Here is an 18,698-nt window from a genome sequence, read left to right as displayed (position 1 = left end):
CAGGGCCACACCTTCAGCTTGGTGCCAAAGGGACGCTGGACTTTTGGTGGCGAGCACTCTGTAGCATGTACGGACACCAAATTGTAATGCAGTAAACTTGGAACTTGTATAATGTTATAATCTAATGTCACCTCAATTAGAAAATACAGAGTAAAGTCTAGCCCTGGCCGGGTGGCTCCGTGGATGAGAACATCGTCTTGATATGCCAAGGTTGCAGGTTCGATCCCCAGTCAGGGCACATATAAGAATCAACCAATGAATGCATCAGTAAGTAGAACAACGGATCAATGTTTTTCTCTCTTTCTGTCCCTCTTTTGTCTGTCTAAAATCAATAAATAAAAAATTTAAAAATAAAAAAAGAGTAGAGCCTATAAACCCTTCCTCATGCGTGATTTTCTTCAGTCGCCCATCATCCTTCCCCTGGGTACAGTTTGTGGTGGGCAGGACAGCTGTTTGGGAGCAGGAGAGGCCAGTTCAAGTCTGTATTCTTCCTCTGCAGCCTTTGGAAATTAATTTCACCTCCCTCAGCCCCAGGCCCCTCATTTGCAAAAGAGAAATAACCACACCTCGTGTGCCTCCCGGGGTCGGGTGAGATGCTGTACATAAAACATTCTGAACTCTGAAAGCATTTACAGGCACTATGTATTATTTCTATGAATTCAGAAATTTTTTTTAACTACAGATTTCTTTTTTTTAAAATATTTTATTTATTTAATTTTAGAGAGGGGGGAGGGAGGGAGAAAGAGAGGGAGAGAAACATCAAGGTGTGGTTGCCTCTTGTGCGTCCCCTACTGGGGACCTGGCCTGCAACCCAAGCATGTGCCCTGACTGGGAATCAAACCAGCGATCCTTTGCTTCACAGTCCAGTGCTCAGTCCACTGAGCCACACCAACCAAGGCTGGAAATTATTAAATACTTACCAAATTAGATCATGAATGTGAAATGGCCTAAAAAAGTAGTATAAAATGGAAGGTAGGAAATATACCAAACCTGTTGTTGATTAAACAAATATTCAAAATTTCCGCAAAGGGTACCAAGAGACCATTAGCTTTACAGTACACATTACAATATTGTAACTTCACAACACGAATATATTAGATTATATATTTTTATTGCATAACTTACGTGATTGCTGCATGTCCTGTATCGAATATTCTGCCCTTCACAATTCCTACAGGAAAAAATAAAGAAAACAATGATTTCATTCAAGTGGCAAGCAGAAGGGAAAAAAGGGCACTGGTAAAACTTTTATTGGCGCACGTTACCCCTGAGAAATTCAAAGTTTAAATTCTAAGAAATAACTTTTATGCATCAGGAGGCTACAAAGCCGCAGAGCAGAACAACTTTAAACAGAAAGTGAATTCTTTTTTTAAATTATATTTTATTGTTGACACTATTACAGTTGTCCCAATGTTCCCCCCCCTTGGCCCCCCTCCACCCAGCGCCCCCTTTCCCTTGGGCGATCCACACAACGAGATCTATGCCCATGCTCTTCGGCAACTCCGTGTTCTTTCTCTCATCCGGGGCCCCCATTAATGTCCTGCTATGACCTACAGGCAGTTCCTTCTCGGGGTCACACAACCACTGCCACTAATGTGTGGTATGTGTGTGCAACGTGTGTATGGATTTTTTTTCTATGAAAAAGAAGGAAAAGCTACCAGCAGGGGACAATTTCTCTTCCTCCCTCACTGCAGAAACTAACCCAAGTTGGCTGGGGACTCCTGGGGACTTTCCTCATCCGTGCGAGTGCTGGTCGTTTTATAATAGGGCTTTTCCACGTGTGAGCCTCTGATTCTTGGTTGGCTGCACGCTTTTAAGCAGGGTGCATGGCTGGCACATCACCGAACCTTCGTATTCCTTAAACACTGTAGACAGGCTCCGCTGGCCTTTGACATGAAGACCGACGAGGGCATCTGATTTTCATTGTTTTGTACATGTGTTTCCTTTTTATGTTTGAGTGCTTATGGGGGGTTTCTGTTGTTGTTGTCGTTGTTGTTGTATACATGCTTTAGCATTTGAAGTAAAAAGTGTGGTGTATCCAGTTGTGTTTCTTTCCATCAGTTTTGACTGAAAATGGTGAGCCCTTTTGACTGCGATACTCAGGGTTTTCACTTGCGGTGCCATGGATGATTCTGACGACAGCTCTTGTTCTATAAACGCCCGTGGTGTCTGAGTGAGAGTTCCCTCCCTCGGCCCCTGGATCTCTGCTCTTCCCCTACATACGTCTCGTTGTCCGGACCTTCTCTTGTGCTCCCAGGAAACCTCCTACCCACAGAACCCTCCCCGTGACCGATGTTCCTCTCCCATAGGGGTTGTCTTGTGTTCTACTGTCTGGGACACATTTCGCCTTCCTCAACCTCACCCTTCTCCCTTTACGTCTCATGCCGTCCCCATCTTACTTTCTGTCCCTGTCGCAGCATGTCCACAGCCTCCTCCCATCTTCTGTTTAGAAGACACACGGGAGAAAGACGTTTCAGAGTGGGAACAATCACATGACAGCTCCCTCCAAAAGTGTGACCCCAATGACAGGGCCAGTTCTGAACTGGGACACAGACAAAGTGCCCAATCATGTGCTCCCTCTCAGCGCATTCTCCTCACTCACCATTCAGAACATCTTCCTAGCCCTGGCTGGTATGGCTCAGTGGATTGAGCGCCAGCCTGTGAACCAAAAAGTTGCTGGTTCGATTCCCAGTCAGGGCACATGCCTGGGTTGTGGGCCAGGTCCCCAGTTGGGGGCATATAAGAGGCAACCAAACCTTGATGTTTCTCTCCCTCTCTCTCTGCCTCCCTTCCCCCTCTCTAAAAATGAATAAATTAAATCTTTAAAAGAAAAAAAGAACAGTTTCCTAGATGATCGCAATCACCTGGCCCAGTGTTAGCATTCTCCAGTGGTGTGTATTCCCGTCTCTGTGACTTGTCACAGGTACACAATTTTGAAACGTATTAAACTCTCTATGAGGCTACGTCCAATTTTAAACATTCAAAAAGCACCACATGGGGAGGCCAGCGGGACAACTGTGTGAGGGCAGAGAAGCCTTTCTCTGGGTCAAAGGCAAGCAGCTGCCCTGCCCTGGGAAACAACACGAGGTCCTTTACTTACATGACTTACTTCACTGTGCTTTTTCTGTGTGGACAAAAGCAGAAAATAAATGACAGGAACAGTGAAAGGGCAATTTTAAGTGCTCTGCTCACGCTGGACAAGCCCCAACCAGGGAAAGCAGCTAATAGATTCAGGAAGTGATAGCCAAAAGCTTTTTGTATCATGATGACTTATAACCCGAAAAAACTTTTGATTCTAATTTCAAGGGGGCAGGCCCATTACAGAGGCACCGTGCAAGGGGACGCTGTTGGACCTTACAAAGAGTGGCCTTTTCTTCAACAGTGTCGGAGAACTTCAGAAATGATTTTTTTCAGATGCACTTTTAGTAATTGCTTCATCTGAGCTATTTACGTGAAAAACAAAACTGCTTTTGTAAAAAGAAATTTGAAACTCAAAAGAAAAGAACACATCCACCAAAGCCATCTTGCGGGTGCATTTCCGCCCTGCCGTGTGGGCCACGGGGCCGTGGGCTGTACCCACCACCGTCCACTGTGTCCGAATTGTGTGGTGGTGACTTGCCTCTTGAGGGGGGAGCCTGAAAGTCTAACCCTAACACGTATGTGTATCTCCAGCATAAACGTCACTGCAGCTGCGGCAGGGTGATACTGAAAGAGATCCTTTTATTTGCTGAATCCTCCAAATACAAAGCACCGATTTAGAGGCACTCCTTCTACAACTGCTTCTCATGGTGAACCTACTACGGACCAGGGCATGGACGTGAAGATTCACGGAGCCCTGGCCAGGGGGCTCAGGTGCTTGGAGCATTGTCCTGCACGCCAGAAGGTTGTGAATTTGATTCCCAGTCAGGGTGCTGTGGGTTCAATCCCTAGTCAGGGTGCATCGATGTGTCTCTCTCTCTCTCTCTCTCTCTCTCTCTCTCTGAAATCAGTGAACACATGCTCGGATATGGATTTAAAAAAAGAAAGGTGCACTCTCCCTTGATTCCCTTAAGTGGTACAGTTTTTTAACCCAATGACCTGGCTGGCGCTCCAAGCGCTCCACCTTGCCTCGTCCACGCCAGCACACACAGAGCCCACCGAATGGCTCCACGCCCGGGTTCCAGCTTTGTGTGAAAACAAATGGCCCCTTTTTGAAACTGGCACAAAATGAAACGCAGGCTATTTGAAAGGTAAGGACACTAGAGTCCTAATTCCCTGAGCAGGACCCTGCCAGCTTATTCTGGAAGTAATTCCTTTGTCTCCCAGCAACGGAGCTGCAGAAATATTATTTCCAAGTTTTTAATTTCACTCTAATAATGACCCGCAAGAGCTAATGGTCATCAAGAGCATATGAAAACACAAGAACATCGCATCGCAATTATGTATTCTCTGTGCAGTACAATACTCATCACACCCTGGAACTGAAGATTTTTGGAGCTGTAAATTTAAGGCTGTATAAAAAACACATGTTGATACCACATGAAGGTACATTAAAAACATGAATAAAATTCCCCTGGAGTTTATATAGCACTATAATTTATTACATGCATCCAACAATATGCTGACTCAAAAACTAGTGTCTTAAAAACTTAGAAGCATGTCTGTTGAAGAATAAAAATGTATTAATTTTTAAAAAATAGTAGTTAACTTAAACCTGTGTTTCCCATGGTTGGCGCCTGGCGAGGCTCTATCAACTTACAAAGTTTCTGCAAGAGAAAGAGACAGGTTGGCAGGCATACAACCTGCCACGCAAAAGAACTGACTGCATTTAAACGTGATCAGACTCTGAAATAACATTGTCCACAGAGCAATAAGTGAGCAAAATAGCTGCATTCATCCGCCTCCCTGAACCGCAAAGGCCAAGGAGCACACTGGTAGAAAGAGAAAGCCCCGCAAGGCAGCGAAGTGCTTCTGAAAGCTCTGGGACGGCTTTCTCTTGGCTTTACATGGACACACCTCCGTGTTCCTCTGCCAAGAGAAATCAACCACAAGGACTCAATATTTACGAAGATTTAATACGTCTCTAGGCTGTTCGAGGATTAAAGACCCGATAAGCTTTCGAAGGAAAGTGGGTTTCTTTCCTAGTTACCTCGAAGTACATCCTAAATGATGTGGAAAGTTCTTAGCAGGAGACTGGGTGTCCAAGGTCGGGGGTTGCCTCGAAGGTGGGAGGCAGGAATGAGTGAATTATGAACACACCTGCTGCCCTTATTTTGAAACCATCTAATTTAACGTTTAATGCAGAAAAATAATGGGACTGTCCCCGTTTCTCCCCGGAGACAGAGAAGGAGGGAGTGTCTGCAGGTCTGTGATCATCCCACACTTTTCTTACTGTAAATATTACCACAGAACATACTATTTACACTCTCAATATTAAAAAAAAAACAAACATTTGGTTTAGGATGTTTTCTAGTCTCGGATATTGTCCAAATTAAATGACATGTGGGAACGGGCAAATTGGGGGATTCTAGGACCTCAAAGCCAGTTTCAGAATATAGGTTAAGATTTGTATATAAAGAGACTAAAGAATAGTACGTAAGTCCTAAAAAAAATGACAAAGTTCAGTGAGTGCTACTTCAGGAATGCAGACTCAAAACACAGTTGGGTTTTGTTTGTGTTTTTCTTTTTGTCCTTTCTTACCTGGATAAAAATTGGACAACATTTTGTCATTTCCGAACATGCTTTCTGGATATTTCTCCTGTATCTGAAGTGCCGAAGTCTGAGAATGAGACTCTGGGCCCTGCCTTCTCCACCAGCTCCGGCAGCTCCGCTTTCTCCCCCATCTCCTCCTCCAGCATGAAAACTTCCTTTCAGCGCCCGTCCTGCTACCACTCCCTTCACAACCGGCTCCAACCCACACTCAGGCCCGCCGCCCAGAAGACTTCTGGGTCAGGGCTGCCGAGTCCTGGACACCATTTTTAATGACTTAATCTGGTTACACACTTGTTTATAGTTTGTCCCCTGGACTAGACGAATCAGCAGGACCAGCTCCCTGTTAGTTTAATTCCCGGCCATCAGACTCCTTCCTCACATTCGGGTGTAAAGAGAGTCTGGAACTGGAGTCTCGGACAGCAGAAGGACTTCGGAAGACTCCTTTGAGACAGTGATGCTGGGATCCCACCTCTGACTCCACCCCACAAGAAAGGGAAGGGAGGGGGACCTCCATCTACTAACCCCACACCAAGAGGAAGATGAGGGTGTGTCTCCTGCAGAGGCTGGTATCTAGCTCACCCCAGAGGAAGGGGAGAGCTGACCCATGAGCCACAGGGGCCATGGACGAGGAGGCGCTGTGGGTCCCAGGACTCAGAGATTGTTTCACAAGCCAGGAGAACCTGACGGACACGGGCCACATGCAAGAGAGCCACAGGGGCTTGTCTGGGGAACACAGCAAGATGGCTTCCAGGGGTGAGCAGACGCAAGAAGGGAGAAGCTGGGAGTCTGCCTAGCTGTCCGAGAACTGAGCAAAGAGACATATCCCCCAGGGAGGGGGCTGCGATTGTGCAGGGGAGGGGAGGTGGTGTCTCAGAAAAGTCTCTCGAAGTGGTCACACTGGAAGGAGCCAGCTGTAAACGCTTGCCACACCAGAGAGCAGCGGATCCTGCTCAGGGCAGCCAAGTCAGAACTCACTCTCCTCCCGCTTTTCCTCACCGTTTGCCCGATGCCCCAAGCGCACTTGTGTAGAGAAGGTGGGACCAGCGGAGCAGCCGGTCCCTGCCAGGAAGAGAAGGCGTAAGTTCACACACACGCTGAGGCCCATCACTCAGCAAAATGACAGCAATCTCACTCAAGTGAGAAAGATCACCGGGCAAAAGTCAAGTGATTATAAAAGTTAATAAAAGAATCGATGGATGGGTAAGCATTTTGGTTGTAGGACCATAGGATAAACGCGGTCATTCATATATTTCTTAATTATTAATCTATTCCTCTAACTCCTTCAAACAAAAACAAGGGCATACTATTTTTTAAACAACCAATAAATAAATGACACACCTCCCCCACCTGAGTCTTACCATTAATGGCAAGTTATTCAGATGCCCCAGCTTTGGAGGCCAAGGAGAGATGCCCAAGTGTGGCCTCCCCCACTCCAGTCTCCACACCGGAAACCTCTCCTTCGAGTGACCCAAGTCGGGACGACTTTGGACCAGTGACCGAACATGCCAGGCCTTCCCTCCCTTCAGGCCCCTGGCTCCCGTGGGCGGGGAGCTGCTGGTGACCAGTACAGCCACACCTGTGCAAAGGGGTCACTGCTATTTGGCTAATATTCAGGCAGCAGATGGCACACGCATCGTGGGTTCTTGCCAGCCGGTTGTCTCCCCTCGTCCCAGCCCACCCCGAGGTGCTGCCATCCCACCAGAGGAGCAGGCGAATCCGCAGCTTACCGCCCAGTCAGGCATCTCCGCAGGGAGTAGGAGGCGCCCCCGCCGCAGGTCCGAGAGCAGTCGCTCCAGTCACCCCAGGCGTCCCAGTTGCCGTCTTTCTCTTCATCCGCACGGGTGTTTCTGGAAGTCTAGGACACAGAAAACCCACGACAGAGTACAGACAGAGTACAACTGGTGTGGAAATACCCCAGACCTCCCCTGGCTTTTCCAGAGTCTTACGCGAAGCTGTTCACAGAGACCAAAGTTGCCTACAAAACACTTTGCTTTTGGGAACTGACTACATTCATGAAGATGGTCCAAGGTCAGTTTACAGGGAAAACTGGGGTGTATAAGGCCTTCCCACCTTACAAAGGTTTTGTCCAGATAGCTTCTAAGTGCAATTTTAAATCTGAAATTTCAGCATCCCGAAAGTTAAATACACTGGCTACATATCAGCAATATCTATTATTATTATTATTATTAATTTATAACGTACACAGTGAGGTCCCAGCTTGTACCTTGCAAGTTCTCAGCCCTGAAATTCTGTTGTGCCAGCCGCCAAGTGGGGGTCCAGCTCCAAGCAAACCCTTTTGCACAAGGGTCTGTGGGACCTCTCAAGAGCCTCCCTTCCAAGGATGCAAAGTCAATAAAACACCAGGGGTCCAAGGAAACAGGGAAGGGCCGTTTGCGAGCGGGGTCTGATTTAACGTGCTTCCTGGACTTGCCGGCACTGATGCCCAGCAGCATGCTCCAGGGAGAAGGACGGCAGGGGAGTTCCAAGGTAAAAATATGCGTAGGCAGATGCAGATATAGATATACATACACATCACAAAGTGATGTTTATTACTCAAAGTCACAAAGGCGTCGGTAACCGGGGGAAGTAGGCGGCAAGGTGCTTTTGTCCTAAGAGGGTAGACCGATCCCGTAAAATGTTAATTCCCTCCAAATTAATCTGTAGATTTATAGCAGCTCCAATCAAAACCCCAAAGGGAATTTTTCTGGAACCTAACAGTGCAATTGTAAAGTTCATCTGGTGGAGTAAATGCCTCCAAGAGCCAAGAAGAAAAACTGCAGAAAACGGAAATGAGAGGGAAATTGCCTCAATTAAATGAGTCTGGGGTTGGCACAGTGACGGTGTCCCGAGGTACTGAGTTTAAAAGCGCAGACCCAAGTGTCAGGATGCAGTGTGGGGCCTCACTCAGGGTGATGGATGATTTTTTTTTAAGTAACAGATAACATCTTCACAAAATGCATTAAAATGAATTCCAGATATATCAGGTATTTGATATTAAAATGCCAAAACCATAAAACACTAGAAGAATGATAGATTAGACACAGGAAAGGCTGTCCGACATAGGTCAACAGACCCAGAAACTATGAAGGAAGAGACTGATGCAGTGAGTCACGGTCATGTAAAAACACGCCGGGTGTTTTCCGTGTCTTCGCCTGCCGAGAGGGTGTCGGCAGGGGACCAGACAGTCAGAAACGCAGAGCAAAAACGCAAGCCCACCGGCTGGAAGGAATCACACCAAACTGCCTCTGAGGAGGGAGGATGCGGGACTAGCAGTGGAAGTTGTTAGGAAAGACACAAAGGGATGCCGACGGAATGTTTTCCTTCCTTCATCCCCTTAAAACATCTGAAGCAATTAGGACAAAATTGTTAAATCGATGAAGGCAGGTGATACTACAATGGATGTTCGTTGAATCTGAACTTTTATGGGTTTTGAGATTTCTTTGTGGGGGGGGGGGGTGTGGGTAAAGGCAATCATTGGAGAACCACAGAAGCCTAGGTTGCTGATTAAATTTTTTTTAATTTATTGATTTGACAGAGAGAAACATTGATTTGCTGTTCCATTTACTGATGCCTTCATTGGCTGATTCTCATGTGTGTCCTGACCAGGGATTGAACCTGCAACCTTGGTGTATCGGGAGGACATTCTAACCACCCGGCCAGGGCCTGTGTTGTTTCTAATACAGGTACGTGCATAGAGAAAGAAGCGAGCGGTGAATGGTGGATTAAATTGTTAGCAGGGGTAGCCTCTATGGGGAAGGACAGCAAAGCCCAGGTCAGGCCGAAGTTAGTAGGTAAGTTCCACGCTGGGGAACTGGACCGTTTCAGAAGGAAACTCCAGCACACAGCCCGTGATTGAACTCCATACTGCACGGGCTTCCTTAGGCCAACTTACCTCATCCAACCAAAAAAAAAAAAAAAAAATTAAATTAAGAGACGGCTCTGTAAAAAAGGACCTTCAAATGTGAGATGGAATAATGACGAGAGGCAAGGAGGGGCCTTTCCAATAATTTTCACCCCAGTCACAGCAGACAGTGGGTCTTGTGGGTTCTTGCCAAGCTCCCTATTTATAGCCCCGTGAGCAGCCCCGGGGAGAGGCAATATTTCGGGAACAGTCGAGCAAAAGACGAGGATGAGGACCTGGCAACTTATCAAATCTGTCATTGGGAGTAAGGGCTAATTAAACCCATACTATTTGCTCTTCCAATTAGACCACCATTCAGTTCGATTTTTCTGCAGCGAACGTCTCCAGATACACCCACGTCCTGCCTGTAATGTGACATAAAGTTTGAATTCATAACGAACACAATAAGCAGTTCAATACATTCATCTGGACTTTTTAGGTGGGCAAGTCCAAATCATGGAGGTAAACGTTTAAAATACACACAGCTGCAATTGATTTTTCATTTTGTCACTCGATACGCTGATAGGTTGAATGTGAAAAGTTGAAAAACATCATCATATATATTTTAAAGTGAAAGTGGAGAGTCCTTTGCAATGTTGTTTTAATTTATTTTTACTCTCCCATCTGTTCAGTTTATGGTGCGAGTCAGGTTTCTTTCCATAACTTCTCCACCTTTACTTACAAAAAAAGAAAAAAAGATCTTTATTCTAAATAACTAAAATAGGCATGTTGTAAATGCAGATGTTTGGTATTTCTGGTTGGATCGGTGAGATATTTTCCCCCCTAAAAATCCGAGAGGAAATGACATCTCAGAGGAGGCCTCCTGTTTCCCTCCTGTCCTTGGCCTTGAAGATGGTGCACTTCGCTTGGGAACCTCCCCAGCCCCGTCCTCCCGCCTGCCACTCTCACACCTTCTTCTCTCTCCAGTGACTGGCAAATAACATGCTGGACTCCTACCCGGTTCTCCTCCCTTCCCTTTTTGCAACCGCTTCATAGTAACACAAACAATAAGGAAAAAAAGACTCCCTGGGAGCAGAATAATGTGTCACCGAGTCGTTTCTGAGCAGTCACGCTTGTGGGTTCTTCCCAGCAGCACACACAGCCTGCTCCCCAAGTTACATCTTCTAGAGCAGGGGACAGCGAGACTCTGTCCTCTTCGGCAGAAGAACCTTCTCAGGCTTCCTCAGACCATCTGCTGCCTTCAACTGCCCAGATATTTCATGAATATTTTCCCTCTCTGCACACACATGAGTTTGCATTTTTCATCTTAAAATGTAGCGGCAAGAACACAGTTCTGTGTCTGAGAATAACAGACCATACATTGCCCCTAGGGTCCAAGTTTCTTTTCATGAAATCTCTGCCCTTTCCTTCTGTCCTTACACTTTCTTTCTTTCCTTCCTTGTCTCCTTCCTCCTCCCTCCCGCAGTTGCGCCCTGTACTGTACCTCACTATGGAAGCCACGTCACATAGCACTCAAAGGCTGTGGGACTCCAGGTAGGTTTCTTAAACTTTCTGACACTCCACGATAAAATGGAACTGGCAGCCTTTACCCCAAAGTAAAACAGCACATAAGCCTAGATCAACTCACACAGCATCTCAATCAATGGAATGAGTGAGTGTTTTAATAAGTGGAAGCTATTATTATTGCTCTTCACAATAAATGCCTTTTCCAAAAAGACAGTGGAGTCAGCTCCCTCCCACTTATGTGAGATCAACATGCATTGCCACTGAATCTCCTCTTGTTGGTTTTGGCCCAGACCAGCAGCCTGCTGAGCGCGGTGTGCACCCAGCTCCCGTCACCCTGTCTGTGAGTGGCTCTGCTGAGCCCTGCAGCTTCTATGCTCCGCCCAGACCCCTGATAAATGGGCCAGACAGACCTCCCTAATCTGACAGAGTCCCATGAATGCGCGTTTCTGCTCTTTCAAACTTGGAAGCAGACCCTCAGTCAAGGAAGCAGCCGACTCCTCAGACTTGGAATCGGGGAACATAGTTTAATTTTACAATAAAAATATGAAATAATGCCAATCCCTGTCACCCAATGTCAGGAGGGAGAAGGGGCTGTGGGGAGGGTGCAGGGACTATGCTCTCCAGTGGTGAATGTCCTATGGGAAGCCCCCCCACTTTAGCCAGCTCCAGCTCTGAAATCTAGCGACAGTAAGATAGGATGACAAGTATCAGCTCCCTGTGCAGCCTGATGATAACCCTGAGGGGGCAACATGTACATCTGTCAGTTCACTGTCCCCAACTGTCCCCTGGCCAACATCTCCATAAGCTGTCCTAAGTCATTATTTAAATTCCATGTTATCACAACTGGATACGGTAAGAGGTTATCAGAAGCCTACGTATACCTATTCCCCCCAGGCTAAGTCAACCAAAATCCTGTCCAAGGTGTGGGGGAGGGGGTCTGGGCAGAACCCCTTTCTGCCAAATCCCAGGCAAAGCCTGCATCTCCTCCCGATGCGCCTCAGGGACACGCCCCCCAGCCACAGGCAGTCACCGAATGAGTCCCCTCGGCTCCCCCGTGGCGTCAGCCCATGGCTCGAACAGCCCCCCTGCTGTGACAGGTGACCACAGCATTCCTTTGGTACACCGACAAACTCTTTCACTTTTTATTTTCTGACCATATTGCACGCAGAGCTACACGTCTGTTTTTCAAAAGGATTTCATTTTATAGAGATTATTTCATGAAGAATTGGCATTCTTGACCAACATTCCCAGCCCCGGGTGCATTTGTTGGTTTTCTCACCCAAAATTATACCAAGGGCTGGTGAGGGTCAAGGCCTGGTGCCCTGGGAGGTGGAGCATGGGCCCTGGAGGTGATGAGCAGCAGGTGACAGAGGTGAGGCTGAGTCAGCCCTCAGTCAGTGAGAGGAGCAGATACGAGGGACCCAAGGGAAGGAGGCACATCGCTTAGGAGACCGTGACTGTGCCGGAAACGCAGGGATTCGGCTGGAAGCTCGGGCAGCGCCTCCCACATCCCTGCCAACGTCTCCCGTATCACAGCCCGTGATGAGCTCTGATGCCGGGCTCCTCTCCGTTTCCTAACTGGGACAGAATTGCAATATTTTTCAATTACCTTTGTTTTGCTCAATGACATTTCCCAATTTTATACAACAAACATGCATTCTTCATGCAATAAAATGCCCCATTAAAGTTCTGGTGGTTTTTTTGTTTTTAAAGCAGAAAAAAAATAAAAACACTAAAGGGAAACCTATAAAAACACATCCAGAGAAGCACCATGTTTCTCTAGTGTTTGGTTAAAATTGTCAGCCTTAACAATCTCTTAGGAAACCTTGTTTTCCTAAGTAAAGTTCTAGCGACAGAATGTTTTGGATGAAAAAAATGCAAAAAAAGATATTGTTTACTCATTATACCATAGGGCTGGTAAACACTAGGACTACCATTGGAATAAGTGTGTACACCTGCCCATACAGACTCGAGGACTTCTTGTCTTTCTTCGATCCCTGCGCATAAATCAAATCATAAAATATTTTCCTGACAAGTTCCTAAATCCATGACTTATAACAAGCTGTACAGTTCTACCAGCCTTGCAGAAACATCAGTAATTAAACCCAGACTTCACGTAGGAGGTCACTTGTTGGAAACGCTGTTGTTAACCGCTCCATGTTAAAAACCACCCAAAAGAAAATAAGTTCTTCTGGGATCTTACTTCCCAGATGTCAAACAAACGTTCACAAAGGCTACCTACGGAGATCACAATGCCCCAGATTTCGCTAACAGTAAATACTTTCTTTCAGGTTAATACTACCTTTCACAACACACAAAAAATTTTTAATGAACTGGGTAAATGATGTAACAATGTCACTCAAGCTATCACATGGGTTCACGAATTCGGGTCAACCAGGTCTATCAAACATCGACATTTCTGAAGCTGTGGGCCAGGCACTTGGACAAACGCGTCCTATCCCCACCTCCCCTTCTTCAGTCCCTTCTCTCCTCTCCAGAAAAGTGCGACCGTCCCAGCCATTATTACCCCGAGGGTCAGAGACCTCTCGGGTTCCATCTACCCTTCCTGGCCAACGGGGTCCTGGTTATTTTGCCACCGTCCTAAAGCCCTTTGCTGATTCCCTGGACACCTCCAGGCTAGCCCAGGACCTGGTCTGCCTCAATCTCTGGCCCCATTTTCCGAGGGCTCACACCACACCCCATCCATCTCATCCAAGCACACCTTCCTTCTCACTATTTCCGGATGCAAACGCGTCTGCCAAGTGCCACTCCCCACGGCAACCGCCAAAGCAGCGCTCAGAACCCTCAGGGTCTGACAGCCCTGTGCGGAGGGGAGGGGAGTGCGGAGACCGGAAGCCAGCTGGCTGCCCCGAGCCTGAGGTCAGGAGGGTCCAGGAGGTCTTCTGAGAAAGCACCTTCCCCTGGGGTTTGTCTTGCCCATCCCCCTACCTGGGTGCTGAGCCCATTTGGGGCCCCCTCATCCACACCCACCAGTCACCCTCACTTGCAAACTCCTAGATCGGAAGTTGGTTGGACCTCTTGTTCTTTTTTTTTTTAATCTCCCACAAATGCTATGAAGAGTTTTCAAATGATGGCAGCCAAGGCTTCTCCAAGTCAAGAGGAATGAACACCAAATAAGCAACAACAATTACAAAACACAAAACAAACGTAAGAGAAAGGGCATGAGCAAATCTAAAACTGAGTCCGTTATGAGGAATAACGAAGTTGATAAATTCTTTGGCAAGGTTATTGAAAAGAGCAGAGAGATGACAAGTCACTGTGAATCAATCCCAGGAATGAAATGTGGGACAGTACTTTGGATTCTGCAGGCACCACGGAGAGAGGATGGAAGATACCTTTATGCTCATATATTTCAAAATTGAGCCAAGTCAAACTGCAGAGTAATTGGCCCTCCAGAGCTTCTGAGGAGTGAGGCCAAGGCTGGGACTCCCCCAAAATCCCACCTGAGCTGCGCCCCTCCCCCGCCCCTCCCCCACCCCGCTTCTCCCACGCCCTGATCAGGTTCCCCTGGAAATACTTTCCGAGTAAATCACCTGACCACAAATCCTCACCTCAGCTCTGCTGCTCAGACCCCAACCCAAGACACGTCTTAAACTACAGACGTGAAAAACAGTGATAAATATGGTGACCCCAACATGACCACGTGAAGCTGTTACCCCAGCCTCCATATTTCTTTTTCTTTAGATTTTTCTAATTAAAGTGAAAAAAGTAAGGACTCCTTGGAGGAGGCAGATAGGGAGAATTTCTGTGGACAGGCAGTCACCTGCAAGGGACAGAGTCTGCCTTCTCCACAGCCACATTCAATGACAGTCACAGACAGGCAATTCCTACAAAATCCTACTTTATATCCTTCCTTGCCCAACATCAAGAACCACAAAACAGCCTTAAGAAGCTCTTACCTTCCATGTACCTCAGACCATGTTCAAAGCATTTGTAGCTAACAATCCACAGTGGACTCTCCAAGAAAATAAGAAGCACGGATTTTCAAGTCGAACCATATCAAGTTTTTTTTTTTAATCCTTCTTTGACTTTTCTTAGTGATTTGCTTCCACCCATGGTTAGCCATTTCACACAGAAAAACATGGGTTTTGTGCCAACAACTCATCAAGAATATTACCCAGCCCACACTTTAGGGGCAGAGCCTTGAAACAAACTCCCATGAGAAATATTATCTGACAGCCATGACAGTATGTAGTGGGCAAAGCTAGCATGCTGTTTCTCCCTCGCGCCTGCCCCTCTGAGACTGACTGGTGGTCGGCATGCTCTGGGCCGCCCACCCAGGGGTGGCATGTCACCCCAGGTGAAGAGAAAACGCGGGGACATCCTGCCCATCTGAGCCCGATGGCACTAAGTCTGGAAGAGCTGACAACAAAATCTCCACGTCTTGACCCAAACACGGTCGGATGGCCTCCTGGGTGGGAAAGCAATGGCCTTGTGTGGGTCTGTGAAGTTCTCCAGAGTCCGTCAGGGTTTAGCAGAGCTACAGTTCGCTTCCTCCTTCAGCAACATTCACTGAGCCCCACGCACTCAGCCCTGCAGAAGGTTAATCTATTTGGGAGATAAGGAAAACCACAGGCTGGCAAGCAGGCCCGAAGCACTCAGGGCACAAGGAGCCTCAGCGGTCACCCTGTGTGCTGGGAACGTGTCCCTGGAGCTGCGTCCTGTTGGATGAGCATGTGAGCAGAAAGTCTCTGTAATTACAGGGATGGAGGCGAAATACTCGTATAAACTCAAGTGGGTTGTACGAGTTACCAGAGGACTATGGCACCTTCTGAAGAGCGTGTCATCGAAGTCAGATTTTTATCTGTCACCATAAGGTGACCTTCAGTGCACACTGACAACATTGAAGCGCTTGCTACGCACCCAGGTGGCAGTGGCCACGGTGTTAGTGCAAATGCAGAAAATGTCCCCAATCGCAGAAGTTCTGTTAGACAGTGACGGTGTGAGTAACTGCTGGAAATATGGTCACAAAGCTGAAAGTCAAACCCAATGTTTTCTTGGAAAAGTAAGTGTGTGCGTGCGTGTGCACAAACATGCATAAAGATGTAGAATATAACCTCGTGTTAATCAATACTTTAATTTAATCATGCATTTAATGAACTTTTAAGCCCTCCGTTCATCTCGTTTTTTTGTTCACATGTTCATCTTCTTTAATTTCATCCAGAGCCAAAGCATAAGTTATTTAATATGTATGTGTTTCCTGCAATAAATTTCCTTCTAAATAGTCCTTCTTGACCACTTTAGGGTAAACTCTGGTGTTATGACGTGGAATCTTTTCACATTTGTTGTGTGATTATTGTGGATCTTCACTCCTTATAGAAGGAGTGATCCATTCAAGGCTGGTGCTTGACCCAAATGCTGTGGGCGGAAGTGGGTCGATGCTCCCTCCTCAACTGGACCCCACAGGGGCATGCCTCACCCCCGGGGCTCGGTGAGGGAGGCGGAGGAGGTAAGGAGTCAAGACGGAAGACAATCCCAGCGACAGCCTGGCATCTCTAGATGCTGCACCGAAGCGCAAGGTTTCCATATGCGCTCCCCTGCCGCTGACTGTCTCCACACCATGCCCAGCAAATTCCCTGGGGCAGCTGCTCACCTTTTTGGAAAGGACCTGAACACATCGGGAAAGAAGCCTCCATCCAAGAACATCAGGGACACCTTTGGGTTTCTGTTTGGTGTGGTCCCTCCTGTGCTTGATTTATCTGCACCAGGAGCTCCCGGGACTGCTGACCCTCGGCAGCCAGCCAGGCTCCGAGCCCAACCCCGTCCCTCTCCCTGTCATCTGAGACGCAGCTTCAAAGCCAGTAGAAACCTGGCTCTGCGTCCAACTCACTGGATGACCTCCAACGCTGGGTTAAGTCAGTCGATTAGCTTTTTTCCTTTGCCCGTAAGAATATAAAATGCCAAAATTATAATGACCTGGAAGCTGCATTCATCAGTGACTCAGGGCTGCACACCAACCTCCCCTAGTTCACTTAGTCCACCGAGTTTTCGTCTTGTGCTTGTCACTTCCTCAGAGGAACCCAACCGGACTTTGTGACTGGAGAGCAAACCACGCGACCATTAGACTCAGGGCTGTGTCTTCGCCTAGACCGCGAGCTCTGCAAACTCTGGGATCTGCGTGGGTTTACCTGCCCGTGGATCTCCAGCACTTAGCATGGTGCCTGACTGACACGGGCACCTCACAAAAACAGTTATTAAATAAATGCGTGAATTAATAATTCAGTTAATAAACACAACGTAGAGCTCAGACTTTCAACAAGAAGTGGCTCTAGAGAAGAAGTCGTATCCTCAGCCCATGAAGCAAGGAATTAGAATTTCTCCAGTATGGGAAAATTTCTCTGTGAACGAGTTTGAAAGAAGGGGTAAATTTCCCCCTGAGGAGTGAGCTTTCTTCCCCCCGTTTCCTGCCTTATTTCCGTAAGTGAGCTGTCAGATTCTGGTGGCAACACCGAGTCCTCGATGAGTCTGGTCACGCACTGGCCGCCTTCCTCGCGGCCGGCGTCAACCCTGTCTTCACCGGGATTCCAGCAGAAGCTTAGGTAAAGGCGTGCACTCCATCCGTGCTGTAAGGAAAGCTAATTCTGCCTCGAGTGGGGCTGGGTTGAGTTACTGGATATGTTGTAATTGATTAAAACACAAAACCCTCCGGCTCGTACTAGCTGATACATGACTCTGGTTCAGCTTGAATCCATAATCCATTGGCTTCAAAATCTGTGTGGAAATAGGGGGATTTGGAAAACCTTGAGAGTGGCGGAAATAATCATCACACAAATATCCAAAGCCCAGCATCCACAAGTCTGCTTTTACACTAAACTGGCCTTTACCATCTTTCCCAAGGATACACTTAAGAGAACTTTAACATAGACACACACGTTGTCAGAGATGGGAAAGGAATTTCAGGTTTATCATTTTTGCAGATGGTTAGGGGGAAAAAAAAAAGGACCAGGAGGAAAAGCTACACAGTCAATCTGGAGACAGAAGGCTTGAATGCGAGCTCATTCTTGCCACTACCCACAGGATTCACTTTCACGAATGACGTGCCCACAGCCACCTTCCTGCCTTTCCCCTTTGGCTGCAGCTCATCCGAGGTGTCCAAGTCAGACACGTCCCCGTAAAACATCATTTCACATCTGTCTCACCCACTCACTGCCCAAAAGAGTTTGTGTATACTTAATACCCACAAAGTCCCATGTCTTTAGCTTGGCAGGCAAGACCTTCTACCTTTTGCCTCTTGCCAAAGCCTCTAATGTGTCCCCATGGGTCACAGTGCTGGCTGTGCACACGCTGGCTTATGCCAGCCTCCCTGTGGTGATAGGTGACTGCCAAGAATCCCTGTCAATGAAGCTCGGAGACCCCCACTGTGGGAGTGTTCTCACCCGGCCCCCCGGCCCTGGGCCATGCCCAAGGCAGCCCCCAGCCCAGGACATGGCCATCTCAGTCCAACCCCAGCCACATGCTCCCAAGGTCTTGGTGCTGTGGGTGCGGGCTGTGTTCGGGTTTGCATTTACAGCTCGTGCTCGCCCTCTGCCCATCCTACATTTGTCCCTCCTTCCTGGGGGCATCGTCCCAAAGGAGCTCCCAAATAAACATGCTGTACGCTAACCTCCTCCCTGCCTCT

At 47.5% G+C, this 18,698-nt stretch overlaps 2 protein-coding genes across 4 annotated transcripts in view; both read right to left on the bottom strand.

The window, feature by feature from the left end:
* EFL1 (elongation factor like GTPase 1) overlaps positions 1-18,698 on the bottom strand; it is a 339,962-nt gene that overhangs the window by 169,430 nt on the left and 151,834 nt on the right. The window lies entirely within an intron of this gene.
* The window catches only part of ADAMTSL3 (ADAMTS like 3), a 143,647-nt gene that overhangs the window by 87,891 nt on the left and 37,058 nt on the right, over positions 1-18,698 (bottom strand). For all 3 annotated transcript variants that reach the window (XR_006655667.2, XM_045196616.2, XM_024561776.3), the window contains exons 4-5: positions 7,419-7,546; positions 1,126-1,171 (exon numbers count right to left, since the gene is read on the bottom strand). Coding sequence is in view for 2 of the 3 variants with exons in the window: in XM_045196616.2 (XP_045052551.2) it covers positions 1,126-1,171; positions 7,419-7,546 (174 nt within the window). In the remaining variant the exon portion in view is untranslated. The remainder of the gene's footprint in view (positions 1-1,125; positions 1,172-7,418; positions 7,547-18,698) is intronic.

Source organism: Desmodus rotundus, chromosome 10 (assembly GCF_022682495.2).
Source record: "Desmodus rotundus isolate HL8 chromosome 10, HLdesRot8A.1, whole genome shotgun sequence".
Lineage (NCBI taxonomy): Eukaryota > Metazoa > Chordata > Mammalia > Chiroptera > Phyllostomidae > Desmodus > Desmodus rotundus.
Note: the sequence above shows the minus strand (reverse complement) of the source record. Positions and strands in the feature narration are given on the sequence as shown.